We start from the raw sequence: 21,540 nt of genomic DNA, 5'->3' as shown, positions 1-21,540 counted from the left end.
CTCAGATCCTCCAACCCTGGCAACATCCTTGTAAATCTTTTCTGAACCCTTTCAAGTTTCACAGCATCTTTCCAATAGGAAGGAGACCAGAATTGCACGCAATATTCCAACAGTGGCCTAACCAATGTCCTGTACAGCTGCAACATGACCTCCCGACTCCTGTACTCCATACTGTGACCAATAGAGGAAAGCATACTAAATGCTGCCTTCACTATCCTATCTACCTGCGACTGCACCTTCAAGAACCCTCTTTGCTGTCCACTATCCCTCCAATTTTGGTGTCATCTGCAAACATACTAACTGTACCTCTTATGCTCGCATCCAAATCATTTATGTAAATGACAAAATGTAGAGGGTCCAGCACCGATCCTTGTGGCACTCCACTGGTCACAGGACTCCAGTCTGAAAAACAACCCTCCACCACCTCCCTCTGTCTTCTATCTTTGAGCCAGTTCTGTATCCAAATGGTTAGATCTCCTGTTAGTTCTCCCTGTATTCAGTGAGATCTAACCTTGCTAATCAGTCTCCCACGGGGAACCTTGTCGAACGCCTTACTGATGGATCACATATAAATCACATCTACTGCTTTGCCCTCATCAATCTTCTTTGTTACTTCTTCAACAAAACTCCATCAAGTTTGTGAGACATGATTTCCCACACACAAAGCCATGATGATTATCCCAAATCAGTCCTTGCCTTTCCAAATACATGTATGTCCTGTCCCTCAGGATTCCCTCCAACAACTTGCCCACCACTGAGGTCAGGCTCACCGGTCTATCTCTTCCATATCCTTTTCCACAGTAAATACTGATGCAAAATATTCATTTAGTATCTCCCCCATTTTCTGTGGCTCCACACAAAGGCCACCTTGCTGATTTTTGAGGGGCCCTATTCTCTCCCTAGTTACTTTTTTGTCCTTTAATATATTTGTAAAAACCCTTTGGATTCTCCTTCATTCTATTTGCCAAAGCTATCTCATGTCCCTGTTTTGCCCTCCTGATTTCCTTCTTAAATATACTCCTACTTCCTTTATACTCTTCTAAGGATTCACTCGATCTGTCCTGTCAATACCTGACATATACTTCCTTCTTTTTCTTAACCAAACCCTCAATTTCTTTAGTCATCCAGCATTCCCTATATCTACCAGCCTTCCCTTTCACCCTGACAGGAATATACTTTCTCTGGATTCTTGTTATCTCATTTCTGAAGGCTTCCCATTTTCCTGCCGTCCCTTTACCTGCAAACATCTGCCTCCAATCAGCTTTCAAAAGTTCTTGCCTTTTACCGTCAAAATTGGTCTTTCTCCAATTTAGACCTTCAACTTTTAGATCTGGTCTATCCTTTTCCATCACTATTTTAAAACGAATAGAATTATGGTCGCTGGCCCCAAAGTGCTCCCCCATTGACACCTCAGTCACCTGCCCTGCCTTAAGTCAAGTTTTGCACCTTCTCTAGTAGGTACATGTACATACTGAATCAGAAAATCTTCTTGTGCACCCTTAAGAAATTCCTCTCCATCTAAACCTTCAACACTATGGCAGTCCCAGTCGATGTTTGGAAAGTTAAAATCCCCAACCGTAACTACTCTATTATTCTTACAGATAGCTGAGATCTCCTTACAAGTTTGTTTCTCAATTTCCCTCTGACTATTGGGGGGTCTATAATACAATCCCAATAAGTGATCATCCCTTTCTTATTTGTCAGTTCTACCCAAATAACTTCCTTGGATGTGTTTCCGGGAATATCCTCCCTCAGCACAGCTGTAATGCTATCCCTTATCAAAAAATGCCATTTTCCCCCTCCTCTCTTGCCTCCGTTTCTATCCTTCCTGTAGCATTTGTATCCTGGAACATTAAGCTTCCAGTCCTGTCCGTCCCGGAGCCATGTTTCTGTAATTGCTATGATATCCCAGTTCCATGTTCCTAACCATGCCCTGAGTTCATCTGCCTTCCCTGTTAGGCCCCTTGCATTGAAATAAATGCAGTTTAATTTATTAGTCCTACCTTGTCCCTGACTGTTTGACTCACTTCTGTTCTCAGCTGTACCCGTCTCAGATCGATCTCTTTCCTCACTATCTCCCTGGGTCTCACCACCCCACCTTACTAGTTTAAATCCTCCCAAGCAATTCTAGCAAATTTCCCTGCTCTGTCTGTTGTGCTAGGTGATACCACTTCCGGTTCTTTTTTAAGAGGTTGGTTAATGGGATCCAAATCGACGTGTTTGACGATGGAGTTCCAGTTTGAATGTCAGGCCTCTAGGAATTCCTGTCTGGGTGTTTGTTTAGCCTGTCCCAGTTGAACTGGTGTCCCTCGTCGTCTGTGTATAAGGATACTAGTGATAGTTGGTCAAATCTTTTGGTGGCTAATTGGTGCTTGTGTGTCCTGGTGGCTAGATCCCTGCTAGTCTGTCTGATGCAACAAATATTACATCGGACAGACTGGCAGGAAACTGGCCACCGGGATACACTAGCACCAACTAGCCACCAAAGGATACGATCAATGTTAGAACAAACCTGCCCAAATCACAGACTCGAGCCCTCAAACTGTTAGGACACAGCAGTAAACCCTTCTGCTAATTAAACCAAGCGCACAGAAAAGCTCACCTCGCCTCATAATCTGTTAGAGTATGAGGTAACGGAACTACTCAAATTCCACTTTTAAATAAAAAATATTGATTTTATTCTTTAACTCTGAGGTGAACATTAAACAATAAATATTTACAACTCTAAGCCTTCTTTTTCTTTAAAGGTTTGTTATCTACCTCCCACTCTATAACAATATGCTGATCCAATAAAGCCCCTATTAAATTTACAGCAACTCAAGTTTCAAAACCAGACAGTGGCTGTCGGCTCTGGTGCCACTCTTCCTCGTTTGTCGATTGCCTCGGGGTTGTCTTCGGTCTTCTGTTGCAAGGATGTTGTATATGAGAAAGTTACCTTCAATGGAGAATGTTTTCGGGCAGTCTAACTGACAATGGCAGGTGGTGCTCTTTCTGGCTATTTGTCCAAAATGCTTGCATTTTATACTCCAAACATCAATTGTCTCCTTGGTTTGATAATGTCAAAACAGTAAAATTCTAATTTAATTGGGTTTTAGTCTCTTGGGGCATAATTTAAACTGATTAAGTTCAAACTGCTGTGAAAACAGCTGGTATCTAGGTTGTAGCCAAAATGTTACACCTTTCAGTTTTCCAGCACACTCTGTGACATGACCTGTGCTTGCCAGTTTTCAGCTTTCACTTAAAGGTACAGTACACATCTTCAACTTTATAACACCAACTATCAGTAGTATTCATATACACAGATGATGAGGGACACCAGTTTCACAGGATAATATGTCGATCCTGGGATAGGCTAAACAAAGACACACACGGGAATTCCTAGAGGCCTGGCATTTGAACCGGAACTCCATCAACAAACATGACTATTTGGACCCCATTTACCAAACTCTCAGAAAAAGAACCAGAAATGAAATCACCCACCTTAACAGAGCAAGACGTACAAATAGAAAGTGGGACAGAACCCCAGTGCTTCAATGGAGGCTCACTGATGATGTTGCCCAGCATGATGACAAAACGTCTGAACAAATCTTCCAGCTCACGAGCAAACTTACAACCTGAAGTTCAGGTGGAATTTAATGGGGCCTGTAAGATGGGAAAATGTGCTCAGCAGGGGGGCTTAATTAATCAGATACTGAAATCTCAGTTTCCAGGCAGAGGTTGAGGTGTAGAAATTAAGCCAGCAATATTGCAGTAGTGAGTTGGATGATACGTCTGGTGGCAGGTTCCTATTTTTTATATGTTTGCAATCCATGGCTATTCATTTGCACAAAACATCACTGTGATCCAAGCTGATGTGTTACGGATTAGACCACACTTCCTCAAAATATATTAAGAAAGTAGCCTGGACCCCAACATTTTCTTACTTCTGAAGGCATTGTGTTCTTCATGGAGCTTGAAGCAATACTGACTTTATTCTTACACTGTTGTTACAATACAGACAAAATAAGGATAAAAAGTTTAACTTCAGCTCTATCAAAATACTTCGCAACAAGATTTAAATATGTAACTGTTCCACCATAGTAACATCCATAAACACACCCATGGCAGAGGCAAATTCAGTAAAATAGATGGCTTCATATGTAATGTTTTTCAAGTCCAGGAGGAAAGAACATAGAGAAAATTGAGAGTGAGGGAGAACTTGAGTTTTGCTGTAGCAGGGAGAGATGTGTTGCAGTTTCCAAACCCTTCAACTGCTGAAAGTTAAACTAAAATCCTGCTACCTAGGTACAGATTTGTCAGCCATACTAATAAGGGCCTTTATATAGCCATAATGATTCTGTTTAATGAATCTGGTATCCAGCGAACACATGAATGTGAATAAATTTATGCTCTCGATGGTCGAGGGCTATTACTTTGCTTCGTTGAGCTGTATTATTATTATTATTATTATTGTCATTTTTTGTTTATTTATTTATGTAATCAGTGGGTTTTTGTATTGGCTTGAATTGTTTGTTTTGTATTTGTTGTAAGATCCAAAAGTCTCTCTTCAATAAAATTATATATTTTTTAAAAACTAAAATCCTGGTTATCTTGGAGCTTAATCCCACACCTTCATGCTGCTTCTGTTGTTCCAACTTTATATAAAAAAAACTAAAGCCCATGCCTCACAAGCTGTTCACAAAAAAATCAGGACAAAATATACCTCTGAAAGCCATTGTGCGCGGATACAGTGGCTTTAAGAAGTTATTTTGTCCTTTTTGTTTGAAGAGAGGTTTTAAGGCAGAGGTATGAGCAGCCTACGAAAACCAGTAGAGTAAACAGCTTGTGAAGCCTTGGTATTTTATTAAAAGTTGAGCAATTGAAGCTGCCTGAATGGGTGGGGTTGAGCTCTCGCACAACCAGGATATTTCCAACAGCAGTTGCTGTTGGTATCTTGAAATGGAAGCTATTTGTCCCCTCTCCATTGCAGTCAAAGCTAGCGGTTCTTTCCCAAGGCTGCTGGATTGCATGGAGGCAAGTCTGTTTTCTGAAGTTGCTTTTTGCCAAGGATGTGCTTGTGGGATGTTACTATATTGCGACAGCTAATTAATAATAGTTACTGTATGTATTATCCTGTTAGGTATTCCAGTAGAGTTGTTATTCCAAGTTTTTTCTTTTCATATTTTACTATAGTGTTTGAATAAATTGTGTTTTGGCTTAATATCGAGTAGTTTGACGAATCAAATTGCATCTGGAACACAGCACCTGACATTTACATTCAAAGTAAGAAAATGTTAGGGTCTAGACTACCTTCATAAGGTTTTAAGGGTGTCTGGTCTGGTTCATAACAATACTGTCATCACAGATGATAATACTAGACAAGCCAGAATGAAACCTCGGTAACAGATTACATATTTAATTTTTGTAGTTGGTTAACATGGTGGTTAATCACTGAAACATATTTGAATTAGGCTGCAGATGTTCTTTAACAACAGGAAATTAGTTTGTTAAACAATTTGCAGATGACGCAGCTGGGTTGGAGAGTGTGGAGGAAGCAAGGATTTTTCTGTGTGATTTAGACATGTTGAGTGAGTAGGCAAACACATGGCAGATGTAATATAATGTGAATAAACGTGAAGTTATCCAATTTGGGAACAAAACCGGAAGGCAGATTATTATCTGAATGACTCTAAATTGAGAGAGGGGAATGCACAATGAGACTTTGGTGCCCTTGTACACCAGGCACTGTAGATAAGCATGCAAATGCACAGGTGGTGAAGATGACAAATGCTATGTTGACCTTCACAGTGAGACGATGAGAGTCAGGAGCAGGGATGTCTTGCTGCAATTATATAGGACCTGAGACCACACCTGGGATGCTGTGCGCAGAGGAACGATGCGCATGCTATGCGGGGAGTGCAGCAAAGGATTATCAGACTGTTTCTTGGAATGGCAAGACTGACATGAGGAGAAGTTGAATCAGTTAGGATTACATTTACTGGAGTTTAGAAGAATGAGGGGGGAGATCTCGTAGAAACTTAAAATTCTAACGGGGCGATAGAGGGAGATGTAGGAAAGGTGTTTCCAGTGATGAAGTTGAGATTCAATCTTTGATATGCCAGTCACTTCATAAAATAATCTCTTGTCTCCCTGCTGCTGGTATGTGTTGGTGGTGAAGGGAGCTAATGTTAAAGGTAATGGATGGATTGATGATCAAGCAGGCTGCTTTGTCCTGGATTGTGACAAGCTTCTGAAGTGTGGTTGAAGCTGAAGTAAAAAGTATCCATTATGCTTCTGATTTGTGCCTTGTGGATAATGAACAGGCATTAAGGATTGGAAGATGAGTTACTCGCCAATGAATTCTAGCTTCTGATTTATTCCTATCGCCACAGTATTTATATGCTGGTCTAGTTCAGTTTGTTGTGAATGGTAATCCCCAAGATGGAGGATTCAGTGATGGTGATGCCATTAAATGTCATAATTGTCTTGTTGGAGATGCACTATGCCTAGTACTTTGTGGTGTGAAAATTGTTTGTAAATTATTAGTCTAAGCTTGAATGTTGTCTAGATTTTGTAGTATGTGGATGGCTTTATTATTGGAGATGTTGTAAATGCTGCTGAACATCATGTAATCTTCAGTGAACCTCCCCACTTTTGACCTTTAATGGAGGGAAAGGCATTATTAAATCAGTTGAAAATGATGAGGCCTAGGACTCTGCAGAATTCCTACAGTGATGTTGAGGTGATAATCCAGCCTGTTCAATAGAACATATTCCTTGTCACCCCTCACCAGAACTAGCCAACCCAGTTCTGTTGACATCTTAGATTTACCTGATCTTGGGGCTCAATGGTTCTGCTTTCTCCTGCACCTTCAGCAGTACCAGCAATGGCCATCGAACATGGTGTGAAATAGACCTGTTAGCATCCAATTGACCAAGCATTGTAACATATGAATTAGGGATAGGCCACTTGTTTCCTAGATCCTGTTTCACCATTCAATAGGTAATGTCTGGTTTGATGACTCCATAATTTGCCTGCACCCATTTCAACATCACCAATACAGACACCCTGGCCTAATTCCCCAACATAAAACCATAAGACTATAAGTCATAGGAGCAGAAATTAGGTTGTTCAGCCCTGAGTCTACTCTGCCATTCAATCATGGCTGATAAGTTTCTCATTCCCATTCTCCCGTTTTCTCTTGAAACCCTTGATCCCCTTGATACTCTATCTCAGTCTTAAATATGTTCAGTGACCTGGCCTCCACAGCCTGCTGTGGCAATGGATTCCATAGATGCACCACTCTCTGACTGTACAAGTTTCTCCTTGTCTCTGTTTCAAAAGGTCTTCTCTTTTTACTATGAGGCTGTGCCCTCAGCACTTAGTCTCTCCTACTAATGGAAACATCTTCCCAAAATCTATTTTGTCCAGGTCATTCAGGATTGTCTCCCTGCTGCCAGTATGAGTTGGTGGTGAAGTGAGTTAATGCTAAAGGTAATGGATGGATTGATGATCAAGCAGGCTGCTTTGTCCTGGATTGTGACAAGCTTCCGAAGTGTGGTTGAAGCTGAAGTAAAGAGTATCCATTACGCTTCTGATTTGTGTTCTAATCTAATTCTGATCTAATGTTCCAATTAGATACCACCCCCCTTCCCCCCCACCCCCCCCCCCCCTTACTTCTAAACTCCATTGAGTATGAACCCAGGCCCACAAATGTTCCTCATATGTTAAGCTTTTCATTCCTGGGACCATTCTCGTGAACTACTTTTTCTGAGGATGAACCTCTGCTGTGTCTCCTGATTTACTCCCAGAAACTCCTGTCATTGCTGTTCCCACTGTCTTTCCTGCTAAGCCCCTCTCCCAGTCAATTATAAAAACAATAATAGCTTTCCTAATTATTTGTGGTACTTACACATAAGCCTATTGCAATTCATGTACTGGAACATCTGGATTCCTTGCCATCTCTCATCAGTCAGATTGTGGTTCTTCTATATTCTTTCTCTCAAAATGGAAAATTTCAAGCTTTCCCATGTTGGACTGCCAGAATCTTTGCAAACTGATTTGACACCTCATTTTCAATGTAAACTGAAAAACTTCAAATTACTGTACCTTTTATCCTCATAATGTGTGCTTCTCAATCGTTTCCTTTTCACATGGAAGGATTTGAAAAAGCTAGAAGCAATTCCAGCAGAAAGTCCTGTTAATTACAATTTCCACATACACAGACAAAATTTGAAATCCGCAGCCCTCAATGAAAATTTAATACTCTGTATCACTGTTACATTTCAGGAATTAGAAATCCATTGGTAATACTGGACTTTAATAAAGCCTTTGACAAAGGTTCCATATGGTAGACTGATTAGTAAAGTTAGATCACATGGGATTCAGGGAGAGCTTGTCAATGGGAAACAAAATTGACTTGCAAGTAGGAAATGGAGCTTGGTGGTGGGGGGTTGTTCTTCTGACTGCAGTCCTATGGTGTTCTGCAGGGATTGGCTCTTGGTCCACTGTCATTTTATATAAATTATTTTGATGAGAATTTAGCAGGCATGGTTACTAAGTTTGCAGATGACACCAAAACTAATGTTCTTGTTGATAGCAAAGAAGGTCATCTATGATTACAAAGGGATCTTGATCAGTTGAGCTAGTGGACTGAGGAGTGACAGATGGAGTTAATTTGGATAAATGCGAGGTATTGCATTTTGCTAAAGTGAACAAGGGCAGAACTTTTATAGTTAATAGTAGGGCTCTAGGTAGTGTTAGGCAAAAGTGGGGACATTAGATGCTGGAAACCAGAGTTTAGATCAGAGTGGTGCTGGAAAAGCACAGCAGGTCAGGCAGCATCCGAGGAGCAGGAAAATCGACGTTTCGGGCAAAAGCCCTTCATAAGGAATGGGGAGTGTTGCTCAACAGATACACCTAAGGGTTCAGGTACCTAGTTCTTTGAAAGTTGTGCAGCAGGTCGACAGGGTGGTTAAAAAGGCAATTAGCACGCTTGCCTTCATTGCTCAGACAGTTGAGTGCAGGAGTTGGGGTGTCACATTGAGGTTTTGCAGGTCATTGGTGAGGCCTCTTCTGGAGTACTGTGTACATTTCTGGTCACCCTGCTATAGGAAGGATATTATTTAATGGAGAGGATTTATAAAGTACTTACCAGTATGTTGCTGGGACTGGAGGGTTTGAGTTGTAGGGTAGGGTGGGACTTTAAAAAAAGCTTTAAAAATAATCCTAAAGGAATCCCGTTGGAATGTTGAATTCAACCAAATTCCCTCCATTTGTTAATGATAAGAATCGCATTGCCATGTTTAATGTAAAGTTCCCAAAATGTTGTTTATTTTGCAGGATTTTCAGCATTTGGTGGTTTATTTAACTTCAACGAACAGAAACCAAAACAAACACCATTCATTGGAGACTCTTGGGAAACAAATGTTTGCTTTCTTAAGATGTTCATTGAAAATCAAACTAATTTGTAACCTTAGCGCAAGCACATGGATAAATTGGTAGATGAAATAAAACGAAAAAAACGTTCTTTTGATTGGCATTCTTAAACTCCCTTTCATCCATTTGCTCAAATTTTCATTTTGCATGCTTTCATCAAAAGTGTCTGAACGTGTAAAAGGTTTTTAGATTATTTTAAAGTGTATAGCGTCGTTTTACATTGGTTTTGCAACTTAGAACATGACTGTACATTGATTTTGCATAACTTCAACTTTTGAGAAAGTTCCATATGTTTTGATCTCTTAAGCAAAAAAAACCTAATTGTTTTAAAACACCAAATTCCAATTATTTATTTCCAGAATTTTTTAGAAGCTTCTAATTGCATGACATTGTGCATATGCACATATAATTTTACAATCACAGCATTACTTTTCTTTTATTCACAGTTATGGTCTGAAAGAACAAAAAAAGTAAGTTGCCTTTTATATCCTATTTATTTGGGCAAAGTTGGCTTACGTAATTCTATAATGGATGAACTGTCGAGTAGTAATGGGTTATTAATAAATAAAAAGGTAAAAACTGAAATAATGAAATAGAATTGTGTCTGCATCATTGATTATTTTAGATTTCTAAGTTTTCAAAGAATGTACTTAAATCTGAGTACAGAATATAATCTGCAGTTTGAATTGCTACCTTTTTTAAAGGGGAAAAACAGCATTATGATTTACTATAAATTTTATAACTCTTGCCTAGAGCTTGAATAATATGAAGTTAATATAAGTTAACTGTTGAACTCTGTTTAGGTTGAAAAGTGATACTTTGGCAACAAAGTGTTAAAATGACTAGTCTAACTGGTTTTATAAACCATAATTACATTGTCGTAGACCAGTGCATATATGTTACTTTTAGAACTGACAATAAATTTACATGTAATATGCTGAAAGTTAGAAATTTTGTTTAGGAATTTATTTTTCCCTTCAAAGAATCTCTCCATACTGTGCATCCTGATTGAGGATCTACTTTCCTCCGACTGCCTCTAGTGCTGCTGTATTGCGACTAGGTCATTTAAAAATGCTGGGACTAAGTGAGCACTGCAGATGCTGGAGATCAGAGTCGAATAGCATGATGCTGGAAAAGCACAGCAGGTCAGGCAGCATCTGAGGAGCAGGAGAATTGATGTTTCAAGCATAAGCCTTTCACGAGGAGCTTATGCTCGAAATGTTGATTCTTCTCCTCCTCCTCAGATGCTGCCTGACCGGCTGTACTTTTCCAGCACCACACTCTTTGATTTAAAAATGCTGCTCAGAGTAACTAATGCTTTGATTTGCTCATTCCATTATATCACAAGTCCACGAAACAGTCAGGACCTTGAGATGGGTGAGATCAGAAACTAACTGGCAACCCAAATTTTTCAACTAAGAGGTATTGAAGAACTGTTTCTGTATTCTGAATGCTTTACGAAGCATTCATTTTATAAAGCAAACTGAAAATCAAACTAATTTATAACCTTGGCCAGGCACATGGATAAATTGGTAGATGAGATAAAACAAAAAATCAAGTGAAGGTTAAGTTTGGAAATACATTATTGTCCAGAAAATTTATTGTAAGAATAAACCAATTTGCATTATATTTCAGGAATAAAAATGCAACATTGGGTTGGTCTGGCACTTTTTTTGTCGGTGTCTAATAAACTTGAACCTTGATGCATCCCGATGTTGGTGACATTTTAAGTTTTTAATCTCCTGTGCTCTGACAAAAAGATTCATTTCAGGTTTATAAAACTTAAAATTCTTGCTTTGAAGCTCCTGTTTTGGCATACTTCTTTCTTCTGGCCCAGAATGTATCTCCCAGGAGTGTAATTTCAAACTCCCCATTACCTCCCCTTTCCCCAAGTATTCCCAGCCCACTGGCCAATATTTTGGATCAAAATGGTGACCAAAACAGCTGAAGCTTTGAAGTTTTCTTTTAAGTTCCAGCTTTGTTGGAACTCCCACATCCTTCCCTTGTCATTTTATTAAAAACAGTTTCTCAGCAGGAAGCTGAAGATTTGAATTTCATGCAATGTTAGCTAGAAAATGAAAAACAAGTTTATCTTCAAGACTTGTTTTCTTTTAATATATTAAGCGTTTAATTTCTTCTAGCTGGGCAATGTATAATGCAAAACATAAAAATCTACCATATGGCTATCTTCTGTATTTCAGAAAAAAAAATTGAAAGTGAGAAAATTTGCGATTTGGTGCTTGCCAAGATATTATTTTGCATTTCTTGCTATTATTTCATTTTCATCAAATAATCATTCATCTGAAGAAGGTATTTTTAAAAATTGAAGTAAAATATTCATCTGACTTCCTTGCATCCTGCAATAACATGTTTAAATAATTTTGCTTTTATGCTGACCAATCAATATGATTTTTCTTCGTACTTTTGTCATCTGATGCATTTTTCCAGCAATCCGGAGAAAAATGAAAAACACCAGGATAAAGAGACTGATGACGAAACTCAATCTAATCATCAAACTTCTCAATCCTCACAATCTCCCCAATCGCAAAGGCACACTCAAGAGAACAAGAACCCTGCTTCAGCAAAAAGGTTTTCAGGATACAGTAATACAAAGTGCATTAGGGTTGTAACGATATTAGCATCCACATTATTAGTAGAATAAAATCTTACAGAAGTTCAACTTCACTAAATTGTATTAAAGAAAATCCATTTTAATGTGTAAGAAAGGCCTTTGCACAGAGATGAGGTTGCAGTATTCATTGCGTTACTTTCCTCAGCTTTTTGTTATTATGGTTAGAACCCTGTTAACTCAGCAGGGTTTTAATTTTTCATTCCTTCTGTTATATATTATGGGTAATAGAATTTGAAGGCTATTTTACTTATTCTAAACTAGGAGCATGAATTTAGGAACCCAACCGAAGCTGGCAAAAATTTGATTGCTAATCTTAATTATGGAGTTGGAGTTATTTTGCACTCTTTTCACTTGACATTATATTGAATATGAATTCAGTTGGATGAAAAAGGTTGGATTCAGTTGGCACTTGTAAACTCACTCACAGTGGTTGAAATATTAGGAGCACGTGGATTTCCCCGCATCTCTCACCGCATTCTATGTGTTAGAGTTCTTAAATGTCTGGCAAAAGCTCTACTGCATGCAGCTATCTACACAAGGTATGGCTCAGGCAGTATTTGATACAATTCCCACCAGGTTAGAACTATGCATGTTCATGCAGTGGAATCTGACTGGAACCTAAACTAAGCTTTTGGTCACAAATGAGAAAACCCTGATGAGGTACAAGGTGTGTCTGAAAAGTACACATCATAATTAAATGAGGAAAAAAGTAAGGAAGATATTGCTGGCTTAGTTCCTACTCATTTAAATTTAAAAGTAATTCTATTGCATCTTAATATTTCACATAAGGATCGAAGGCCTCAACCTTAAAAGAATTACAGGCCATCTGCACAGTTTTGCTTGATGGTGCCTGCTTTCTCATCAAATCTTGGGGAAACTTTAAAGTTGGTGTTTGGATTAATAGATTTGAGAATTTCAGCATTTGGAAAATGGAACGATTTGAAATTCCACAACACTGAGTGGGATTCAGAGAGAGATCAGGGTTTTGCGGAAAAATTCAGAATAACAAACTGTGTCAAACAGTGATAAAACATGGGGCAATGCCTAAATTCTCTATGCTGACTTTATGAATTCAGCTTTGCCATCTATGATGGAATGCTGGGAAGGCCATCACATGTAGCATTCAACGTCTTCCTTAGAGTAGCTCTGGAGTAGCTTGGTCAAGGCTCCAGGAGTAAGACTTGCTTTCTCATCAATGATTTGGCAAGTTGTAGGAACTGAGAAGAGAATATTAATCAAGATGACTTATGCGGGAGGTTTTTCCTATTTTCAAATGAATTCATTAATAAAACAGGTGCATTCAAATTTATATTCACAGTTACATTTTTAACAAAACATAGATTTACAATGTCCAAAGTTGGGAATTTAATTAAAGGGAGAAGAAAGACAATATTAGCTTCATCTGTCAACTTTAAAGCTGAGTGAGTTGAACCTTGTTTTCCTGGTTGACCATCGATATAGGCTGTACTATGTGTTTGAGAACAAAGAGCTGAGAATCTCTTAATAGTGCATATTTACATCAACATATAAGGCTAGTGCTTAATCTCTATCCTGGTTGACAGTGGATTTAAAATTAGCGTTCTTTTTGTTGAATGGTTATTTAATGTAACACATTTATTGTGCCTGATTATCGTTACAACCCTACGTTCTTAAATTCTTTACTGTACCAAACTTCTAAGAACTGAATTTTGTCTGGTCTTGATCATCTCTTAACAATATATCTTCTTCAACTATTCTTCGGTTTGAAGAAATGTGTGCTCTGTAATTTTGAATTACAAATGTTAATTGGTTGCAAAAATCTGATAGTTAAATTGTAATTTTGAAAGTAAATTAGTCTCCATTACACTATTTGAAAACTAGGTTAATTTAATAAATATCAAAGGTTCCGTGCTGTATGACTTTGAGTCTAGGTAAGATATGAATGAAGTTATAAAGTTGAAACTATTGATTAAACTTGTGAAGTCTTCACTTTTTAAAATTATACTCAGATAAATTTTGAATTATATTTTATCTGCTATTTTAACAGCAATAATTTAACTATAAATCATGGAGAGGAAATTTATACTATACTAATATTGTTTATGTAAATTGCCATGCATAATTAATGTTTAAAAATCATACTTTCTAGAATTCTTTTAATATTGAATTCTGTTTTTGTTTGTCTCAAATATTTTCGCTACTGGTTTATGGATGCTGCTGAGAATTATTAACTGTAAAGGTAAAATTAGTTGTCATCCCCAGATAGATTGGTTAGGTCATCCAGTATATAAATAACTGTTCATGCCTACCTTCTTGCAAGAAAAGATTCTGCCAAACTAATGAAAATTCTTAAACTAAAAGACTCCAAAATGTCAAGTGTCTGTGTAAGGCTAGGTTTAAAATTGTTTCAATGTCAAGGCCGTGACCTTGCAGTATTGTAATGAAAGTAGTAATATTAATTTAGTGACCAGTGACATAGAATTTCCTAGTTTGACAATCGTACTCATTAGCAAGTAATTGTTGATATCTATTACTTTAGTGCATATTAAGATTTAATTTTTAATGATATAAAATAAATCATGGTTGTGAAATTGTTAAGAGTTGATCTAAACTATTGGCAGCTTTTAAGTTCTTGTTGGACGTTAACGCACTACCAGGGCCTTGTTTGCATACAGTGTGCATGAAATCCTGAATTTACTTCTGCTGGGCTTCTATTCTAAAACAGACAATGCATGTTGCTACATTTTAAAAACTGGTAGTTTGCTGCTCTTTTTGTTTGCCTTTGAAACATATGCTTATAAATTGTGGAGCATAGTCCAGGTTATGTATATTATGCATCTTTTGTATTTTTTAACCTCTTCAACTTTGCATGACTCTACATTTTTACAGTATTATTATTACCCTAACAGAAACTACATGGAGAGGGATGAAACTTATTTTTCTGTACTTCAGTGTTCAGTTAAGTTAGTAATAAGCTATTAAAATGGTTAAGTACAAAGTAAAGCCATAACAGAGGAAGTGCAGTGAATCTATAAATTTTTTTTTTTAGATTAAATTACCTACAGTGTGGAAACAGGCCCTTCAGCCCACCAAGACCACACCGACCCTCCGAAGAGTAACCCATCCAGATCCATTTCCCTCTAACTAATGTACCTTACACTATGAGCAGTTTAGAATGGCCAATTCACCTGACTGGTACATCTTTGGATTGTGGGAGGAAACGGAGTACCCGGAGGAAATCCGTGCAGACACTGGGAGAATGTGCAAACTCCACACAGACAGTCACCCAGCAGTGCTGACTGACCACTGAGCCACCGTGCCACCCTGTCATTCTACAAATTGGGGCTGCTCACCTTTTGTATTAGAAAGCTAATGCCATCTTTTATATGGAAATAACTGAGAAACACAGAAAAAAGATTAAAAATAGGAATAAAACAAATAAAGGTTATTGTACAAGAGAAATGAAACTGATATCAAGGGGAAAATCCTAATTTAGATGTCTCTCTTCATTCAAAAAGATTATTTTTTGGTACATAAACTTCATCTACTGTGATATGTTTTGCTCTGAATAAAGCCAATACAAAAAAGCCATTAAATTGCAAAAGACAGCTTTAATTTTAAATAGATTTACTTTTTGCAAGACTTGTTATATATTCATTAGTTTATTTGATGTAACTAGTGACATAAGTAATCCCAAAACTCTCTTGATCTAAATTGCTTTAAGAACCTGTAAATTAAAGAGAATTTGCACATCCAGAAATTACTTTCAACAGCATAATCAAATATAAACCTTTAAAAAAACACCTTATAACAATGCTAGTTAGAAACAATCAAATGTTTGTTTGCACATTCTCTTTGGTGAAAATCCAGAATAAACAAGTTTACTTAAAAAAAAATTGAGGTATGACTCACTTGTTTGCTCTTTGTGTTGTAATATAAATTCATCAGATTTATAGTTTAATTTAAACTGTTTTTAAAAGCTAAGTATGAACCCAGTTGGATTTTTTCTCGCATTCTCCTCCATTTGAAGTAATAAAATTATTCTAGCTTTTCAGAATTTCCCATTCCTCATTATATTGATAAATAAACTGTTAAATTTTAAAGTGATAGAAATCAGTCAGCATTAGCTTTGTACTGTAGTGTTCAGAAGCGTTACCTACAGTACTGTTTAACAAAATACCACATAGTAGACAAACAGAATATTGCACACTCAAATTGAAGATGCTTACACACACAAATTGTCTCTATCACCTAAAAATGATGCTTAAAAATTTGTCACCTATAGGTATTATATAAAATAAATAAAAATTGTAGTTTCCTCCTTGCTGTGGTTAATATGTCCTGCAGCATTACTGTTGTGACTTGCACTGCTTTTTGGCGCTTTACTTACAATGACATGCTAGATTAATCTAACTTTTCCCTTTGTCTAGCCTTGAAGATTTGCTTCCACTGTTTCCCACCTGGTTCTTGGTGTTTCACTTACTTACTTGAAATATCATGTAAGCTTGCTTCATGCATTCTGATAATCTTCTGTTTCTTACAGTTTAAAACGTGGTTCAACAATTGAAAAGTCACATAGCAGCAGCTGGGAAGGTTCTGATGAGCATCGTAACAAAATGTTGAAAGCTCATTCAACATCTAAGTTACTATCAAAACATAAAAGTTCAGATAAGTAAGCACTAGTAACATTTAATGGTTGAATTTTATTTATTAATAATGAATCTTTGAAATACAAGAGTTTATATTTCTGGCATATTGTGGAGTGAAATGTAGCATGTTTATAGAACTGCCAAATTTAAAAATGTTGGGTGAGGAAAGCCAGTCACCCAGGACCTCTTTAGAGAAGAATCTGATTACTTTGTTAATATTTTTGCAACTTTAACTATGTATGTGAACAGTAACTAGATGCTAGATCTATAATATTTCTGTTGATTTTATTGTGATACTGGCAGATGGAGATTTTTACTTCAACTTTTACTAGTAGTTCTAGGAAACCATCAAGATCCTTTCAGCCATTTTTGTTTCTGTGCATGAACATTTTATTTCTACTGCATGCAAACAAGTGTTGGTCAAGATAGGGTCCTGAGAGTAGGCTTCTGCACACTTGTTTTCCCATCAGTTGTTTTGGTAAGCAGTTGGACATATTTACACTATGTATGAGATATACCACTTTTTTGTTATATTGTGCGTAACACATTTCCTTGCATTTTGACGTCTTACATCATTCCATATATGGTAGCTTCACTCAAAAGCAATATTATTTGAAAACAATATATGGATCTCTTCAGATTGTGTGCAATATTTGTTCCATACTTGCTTGGTTCTAACATTTTACTTGAAAAGCGAAAGGAATGTTTTGAATTGCTGACCACCCAATGATGACTTCAACTTGATAAGAGCCTTTATGTCTTCCCATCCCCATATACTTGTAAATTTATGCTTGATACTGTATGCAAAGGATACTGCTCTATATAAATAGATTGCAATTCCTGACAATATTTTTGGAGGCTAATTTAAAGTGTTTCAAGTTTAGTTTCTATAAAATAATTGCATTTCAATTTCCCAAATATCCTTTGTGACTTCAAAGCTTACAACATAATATGGGCAGCATTAAATGTACAAGGATAAAAGGGAAGGCCATTTGATATGATTCTATTTCCCTTCTATTGAAAAAAAACTACAATAACCCATTGCACCATCTGACTACTTCTTAAATGATTTATTGAGCAATTTCTTCCTCTGACTTATCCAGAAAACATTTCCATTTTGTGGCACATCATTGCAAGGAAATACTGCATTCTTACCCTGTCCGTGACAATGCTGCAGTTAATTCTGCAGTTGTGCTTTAACTTGAAATGATGACCTTGATTAACTTCTTTCTATTTTGCATGTTCATGAGGTTCGCATTTATAAAGTTCTTGACTGCATTTTTCTAATCCTATCTAATAACTGAAGTTTTTGACATTAGTAATCATTGTGCTGTTTGTGTGGATGTCGTTTGCTTATGTCAAAGTTAAGCTTCTTGGACTAGATTTTTAGCCAAAAGGTTGATTTTTGAGTAATATTTTCGAAAGCTTGCAACTTGCCCACTCTCATCATCTCACTAGCACAGGGTTGCCAGGTTAGAAACTATGCGTGCTTATCCCATATTCCCAAAAGTAATACCAACGTGTTATCTTACTTAATTTTTATTTTAAAATAATCTCTGTTGAGATGGGCATTAAAAAGAGTGACCTAAATTTCTCAAATGCATCCGAAACAAAGCCTGAATTATGATTTTAATCAGTTTTTTTGCATGAGTGACCAGAATGGTACATAGCAGATCATACCCTGAGCATGGATTATTAAAAAACTCAAATCGCCCTCCTGGTCTTCAGAACCAAATAAGATGTCATTAAATGCTGCTTAAATCATTTCACCGTATGAATCATCAACATAATCTTTATGACATCGTCAGCCAATAATCATCATCTGTATCATCAGTACCATTGGATAGTCCATATTTACTGAAAGATTTAACAGCAATTTCCACTTTCCTTTCATCCCAGACCTCTGCAACCTATTCACATCAGTGTAGTCATTTTCAGAGCCCTTGCATAGCCTCCATAGCCTCAATGCCTTCTGTCTTTCAATCATCCCATCATTCCACTTTTTTCCTCTCACTATCCATGAAGAGCTTATTTAGAAATACACCCACTGGTTGAGTAAAGCTAGGTAGACTACTTTGAATCACTGCAGTATCTCTGTTTTGCCATCTTAGTTCAGCGACATTGACCATATGTGATCTGAGTAAGTGTTAGATGAGGAGACTGTGATTTTCTTTCTTTACGTTGTTCTCCTGGGTGGCAACTCCAAACCTTCCTCAGCCATATTTTCAAGACACCTTGCTTCCATCCATCTTTTATCATGAATGTGAATGGTTCCTTTTTGGAATTTGTTGTTTTGGGAGAGTTTTTCTCTTTGATATCACCATTGTTTCAGTTTTGTTCCATCAAATTTATGCGACAGCTCAATGGTGATTTTACTCTCTTCATGGCCAGTTGTCCTCACTAGTATTAATGCTTTCTCTCCCAAACTTCTCTGTGTTTGATTAGCTGACATGTCATATTCAAAGAAGCATTGTATTGCTCCCAGTACAAACTTATCTAATTCAATTCTTCTCTGGATGTTTGAATTTGAGCCAGTGATATGTAATACTCCTGACATCAAATTCTGAAGGAAGTTACTGTGAAATCTTGGCCTTCTGTTACAGTGCAAAATGTTTGTCCTTATAAAATGATACACCATCCAGGGATGGCTTTGAAATCTGCTTTTGCTAATTTTCTGACTTGTTTCAGGACAAACATTTGGATAGATCTGGAGTCTATCATTAACATATTTTGCAATTTCATTTTCTAACTGTGACCAAGTGCCTGATTCTCCTAAGTTTGTTCGCTTATTCTAGAGCATCAGCTTAAGCTTATTTGATATTTTACTCCAATCCCTAATGCCCATTGATGTCTTAACTTCTCTAGATGCTGTACAATTGTATATATTCTCTGCAATGACAATTACTTATAAGTTTAACTGAGCTATACCTTTCTCCTGTACATTGGGGAGACAGGCCGGCTACTTGTGGAACGTTTCAGAGATAACCTCTGGGACACCCGCACCAACCAACCCAATCGCCCCGCGGCTGAACACTTTAACTCCCCCTCCCACTCTGCCAAGGACATGCAGGTCCTTGGCCGCCTCCATCGCCAGACCATGGCAACACGACGCCTGGAGGAAGAACACCTCACCTTCCGCCTAGGAACCCTCCAACCATAAGGGATGAATGCAGATTTCTCCAGCTTCCTCATTTCTCCTCCTCTTCTCCCCCCCCCACCTTATCTCAGTCCCAGCCCTTGGACTCAGCACCGCCCTCTTGACCTGCAATTTTCTTCCCGACCTCTCCGCCTCCGGCCTATCACCCTCACCTTAACCTCCTTCCACCTATCGCATTCCCAACGCTCCTCCCCAAGTCCTTCCTCCCTACCTTTTATCTTAGCCTGCTTGGCACACCCTCCTCATTTCTGAAGAAGGGCTTATGCCTGAAACGTCGATTCTCCTGCTCCTTGGATGCTGCCTGATCTGCTGCGCTTTTCCAGCAACACATTTTTCAGCTCTGATCTCCAGCATCTGCAGTCCTCACTTTCTCCTAACCTTTCTCATACCTTGTTGCCATTTAGTGGATTGTATTGGCAGGAATGTAATGCCCACCAGTGAGGTGGTAGCCTTGACACTCTGTGCTTAAATGTGCAGGCATGAACTGAGCAATTATCTTTGGTGTACTATTTTATAATTCTGTGGTTGAATGTGCTTGCATCTGGGCAACATTAATTTTTGTGGAATGTGAGTAGTAAATAGGAAGAGTTTGGATTTTTGACCAAACATTGGAGATAGTCTTTTAAGTTAGATTGACAAGTACATTTGGTGCATTATGCTTATTCTGATTTGTATAAGGCCTGGTTGTTTGAATTTCACTTAAATACTTTATTCCTTTTGTTTGCCAGATTTAAGGAACCACCTATCAGTCAAGGTAAAAACAAAAATTTTCAATTATCTATGCTTGCAAAACTTTAATTGTCAACTCTTGAATAATCCATAACACATTTAATTTGCTTATCCATATTAAAAGTTGTTGAAATTGAAACTGTTAGTTCAATTCATAATTACAAAATAGTTCATAGTTTTGTGTTAAAATATGAGGATCTGAATCTTGCAAAGAGACTATAAAGCAGAAGCAATCATTTAAGGTTTAATGCTTTTCTATGATTTGAATTCACTAACTTTCAATTTTTAAAAAATCTTTGTACTTTGATTATATTTATGAAATAGCTTTTGTGCTGTGCAAATGAATAAAATGACACTTCTATTGATAAGTTAATGTATTTTGGAATATCCCAGAATGAGCAATATGTTTAAAGGTGAACAGTGTTCTGTGGGGTGAGATTGCGATAAAATCGGATTATTGGAAAGTTTTTGCAGCAAAATTATTTGATCAATTAGGAAGGAATTATTGTTAATGATGCCTTGAGCCGGATGATACATATCTTGAAACGTTGAAGCAGATTTATGAGTCTGTGACTGTTGTTAGAGAAGAATCAGTAAGCACTTATGATGTTGCGCAAGACTGAATACAAAAAAGAAATCAGTAACAACAGGTCCATTTGATATTGGTAACAAAAAAAAAATAATTGCATAGCATTTTTACTAAAAACAGCCCTTAATATGTAGATGGGAATCATCCTAACCACAGAAACGTTTTTGCACATATTTGAAGTAGGTAGTAAGACCATCTCGGGTATGATTTTCACTTTTTTTTTTAACAGTAATCTTTGTGGAGGTTTCACATGAAAGACCGATGCTTAAGTTAAGTTAGTGGAACCAGAAGCAGTAAATAGGATTGGCTATAAATTGGAAGCAATATTTTCATGAGCTGTGTAACGTCAGATCTACAGGAGTAAGTGGCTGGACTCCTTTTGTTTCTA

General features: G+C 37.4%; 1 protein-coding gene across 4 annotated transcripts in view; it reads left to right on the top strand.

Annotated features, from left to right (window-relative positions):
• The window catches only part of LOC140482933 (echinoderm microtubule-associated protein-like 4), a 290,517-nt gene that overhangs the window by 170,977 nt on the left and 98,000 nt on the right, over positions 1-21,540 (top strand). For 3 of the 4 annotated variants that reach the window (XM_072580689.1, XM_072580688.1, XM_072580687.1), the window contains exons 4-7: positions 9,864-9,887; positions 11,866-12,006; positions 16,572-16,700; positions 20,563-20,588. In XM_072580689.1, the coding sequence (XP_072436790.1) occupies positions 9,864-9,887; positions 11,866-12,006; positions 16,572-16,700; positions 20,563-20,588 (320 nt within the window). The remainder of the gene's footprint in view (positions 1-9,863; positions 9,888-11,865; positions 12,007-16,571; positions 16,701-20,562; positions 20,589-21,540) is intronic. The other variant, XM_072580690.1, reaches the window with a different exon arrangement.

Source organism: Chiloscyllium punctatum, chromosome 11, assembly GCF_047496795.1.
Source record: "Chiloscyllium punctatum isolate Juve2018m chromosome 11, sChiPun1.3, whole genome shotgun sequence".
NCBI lineage: Eukaryota > Metazoa > Chordata > Chondrichthyes > Orectolobiformes > Hemiscylliidae > Chiloscyllium > Chiloscyllium punctatum.
Note: the sequence above shows the minus strand (reverse complement) of the source record. Positions and strands in the feature narration are given on the sequence as shown.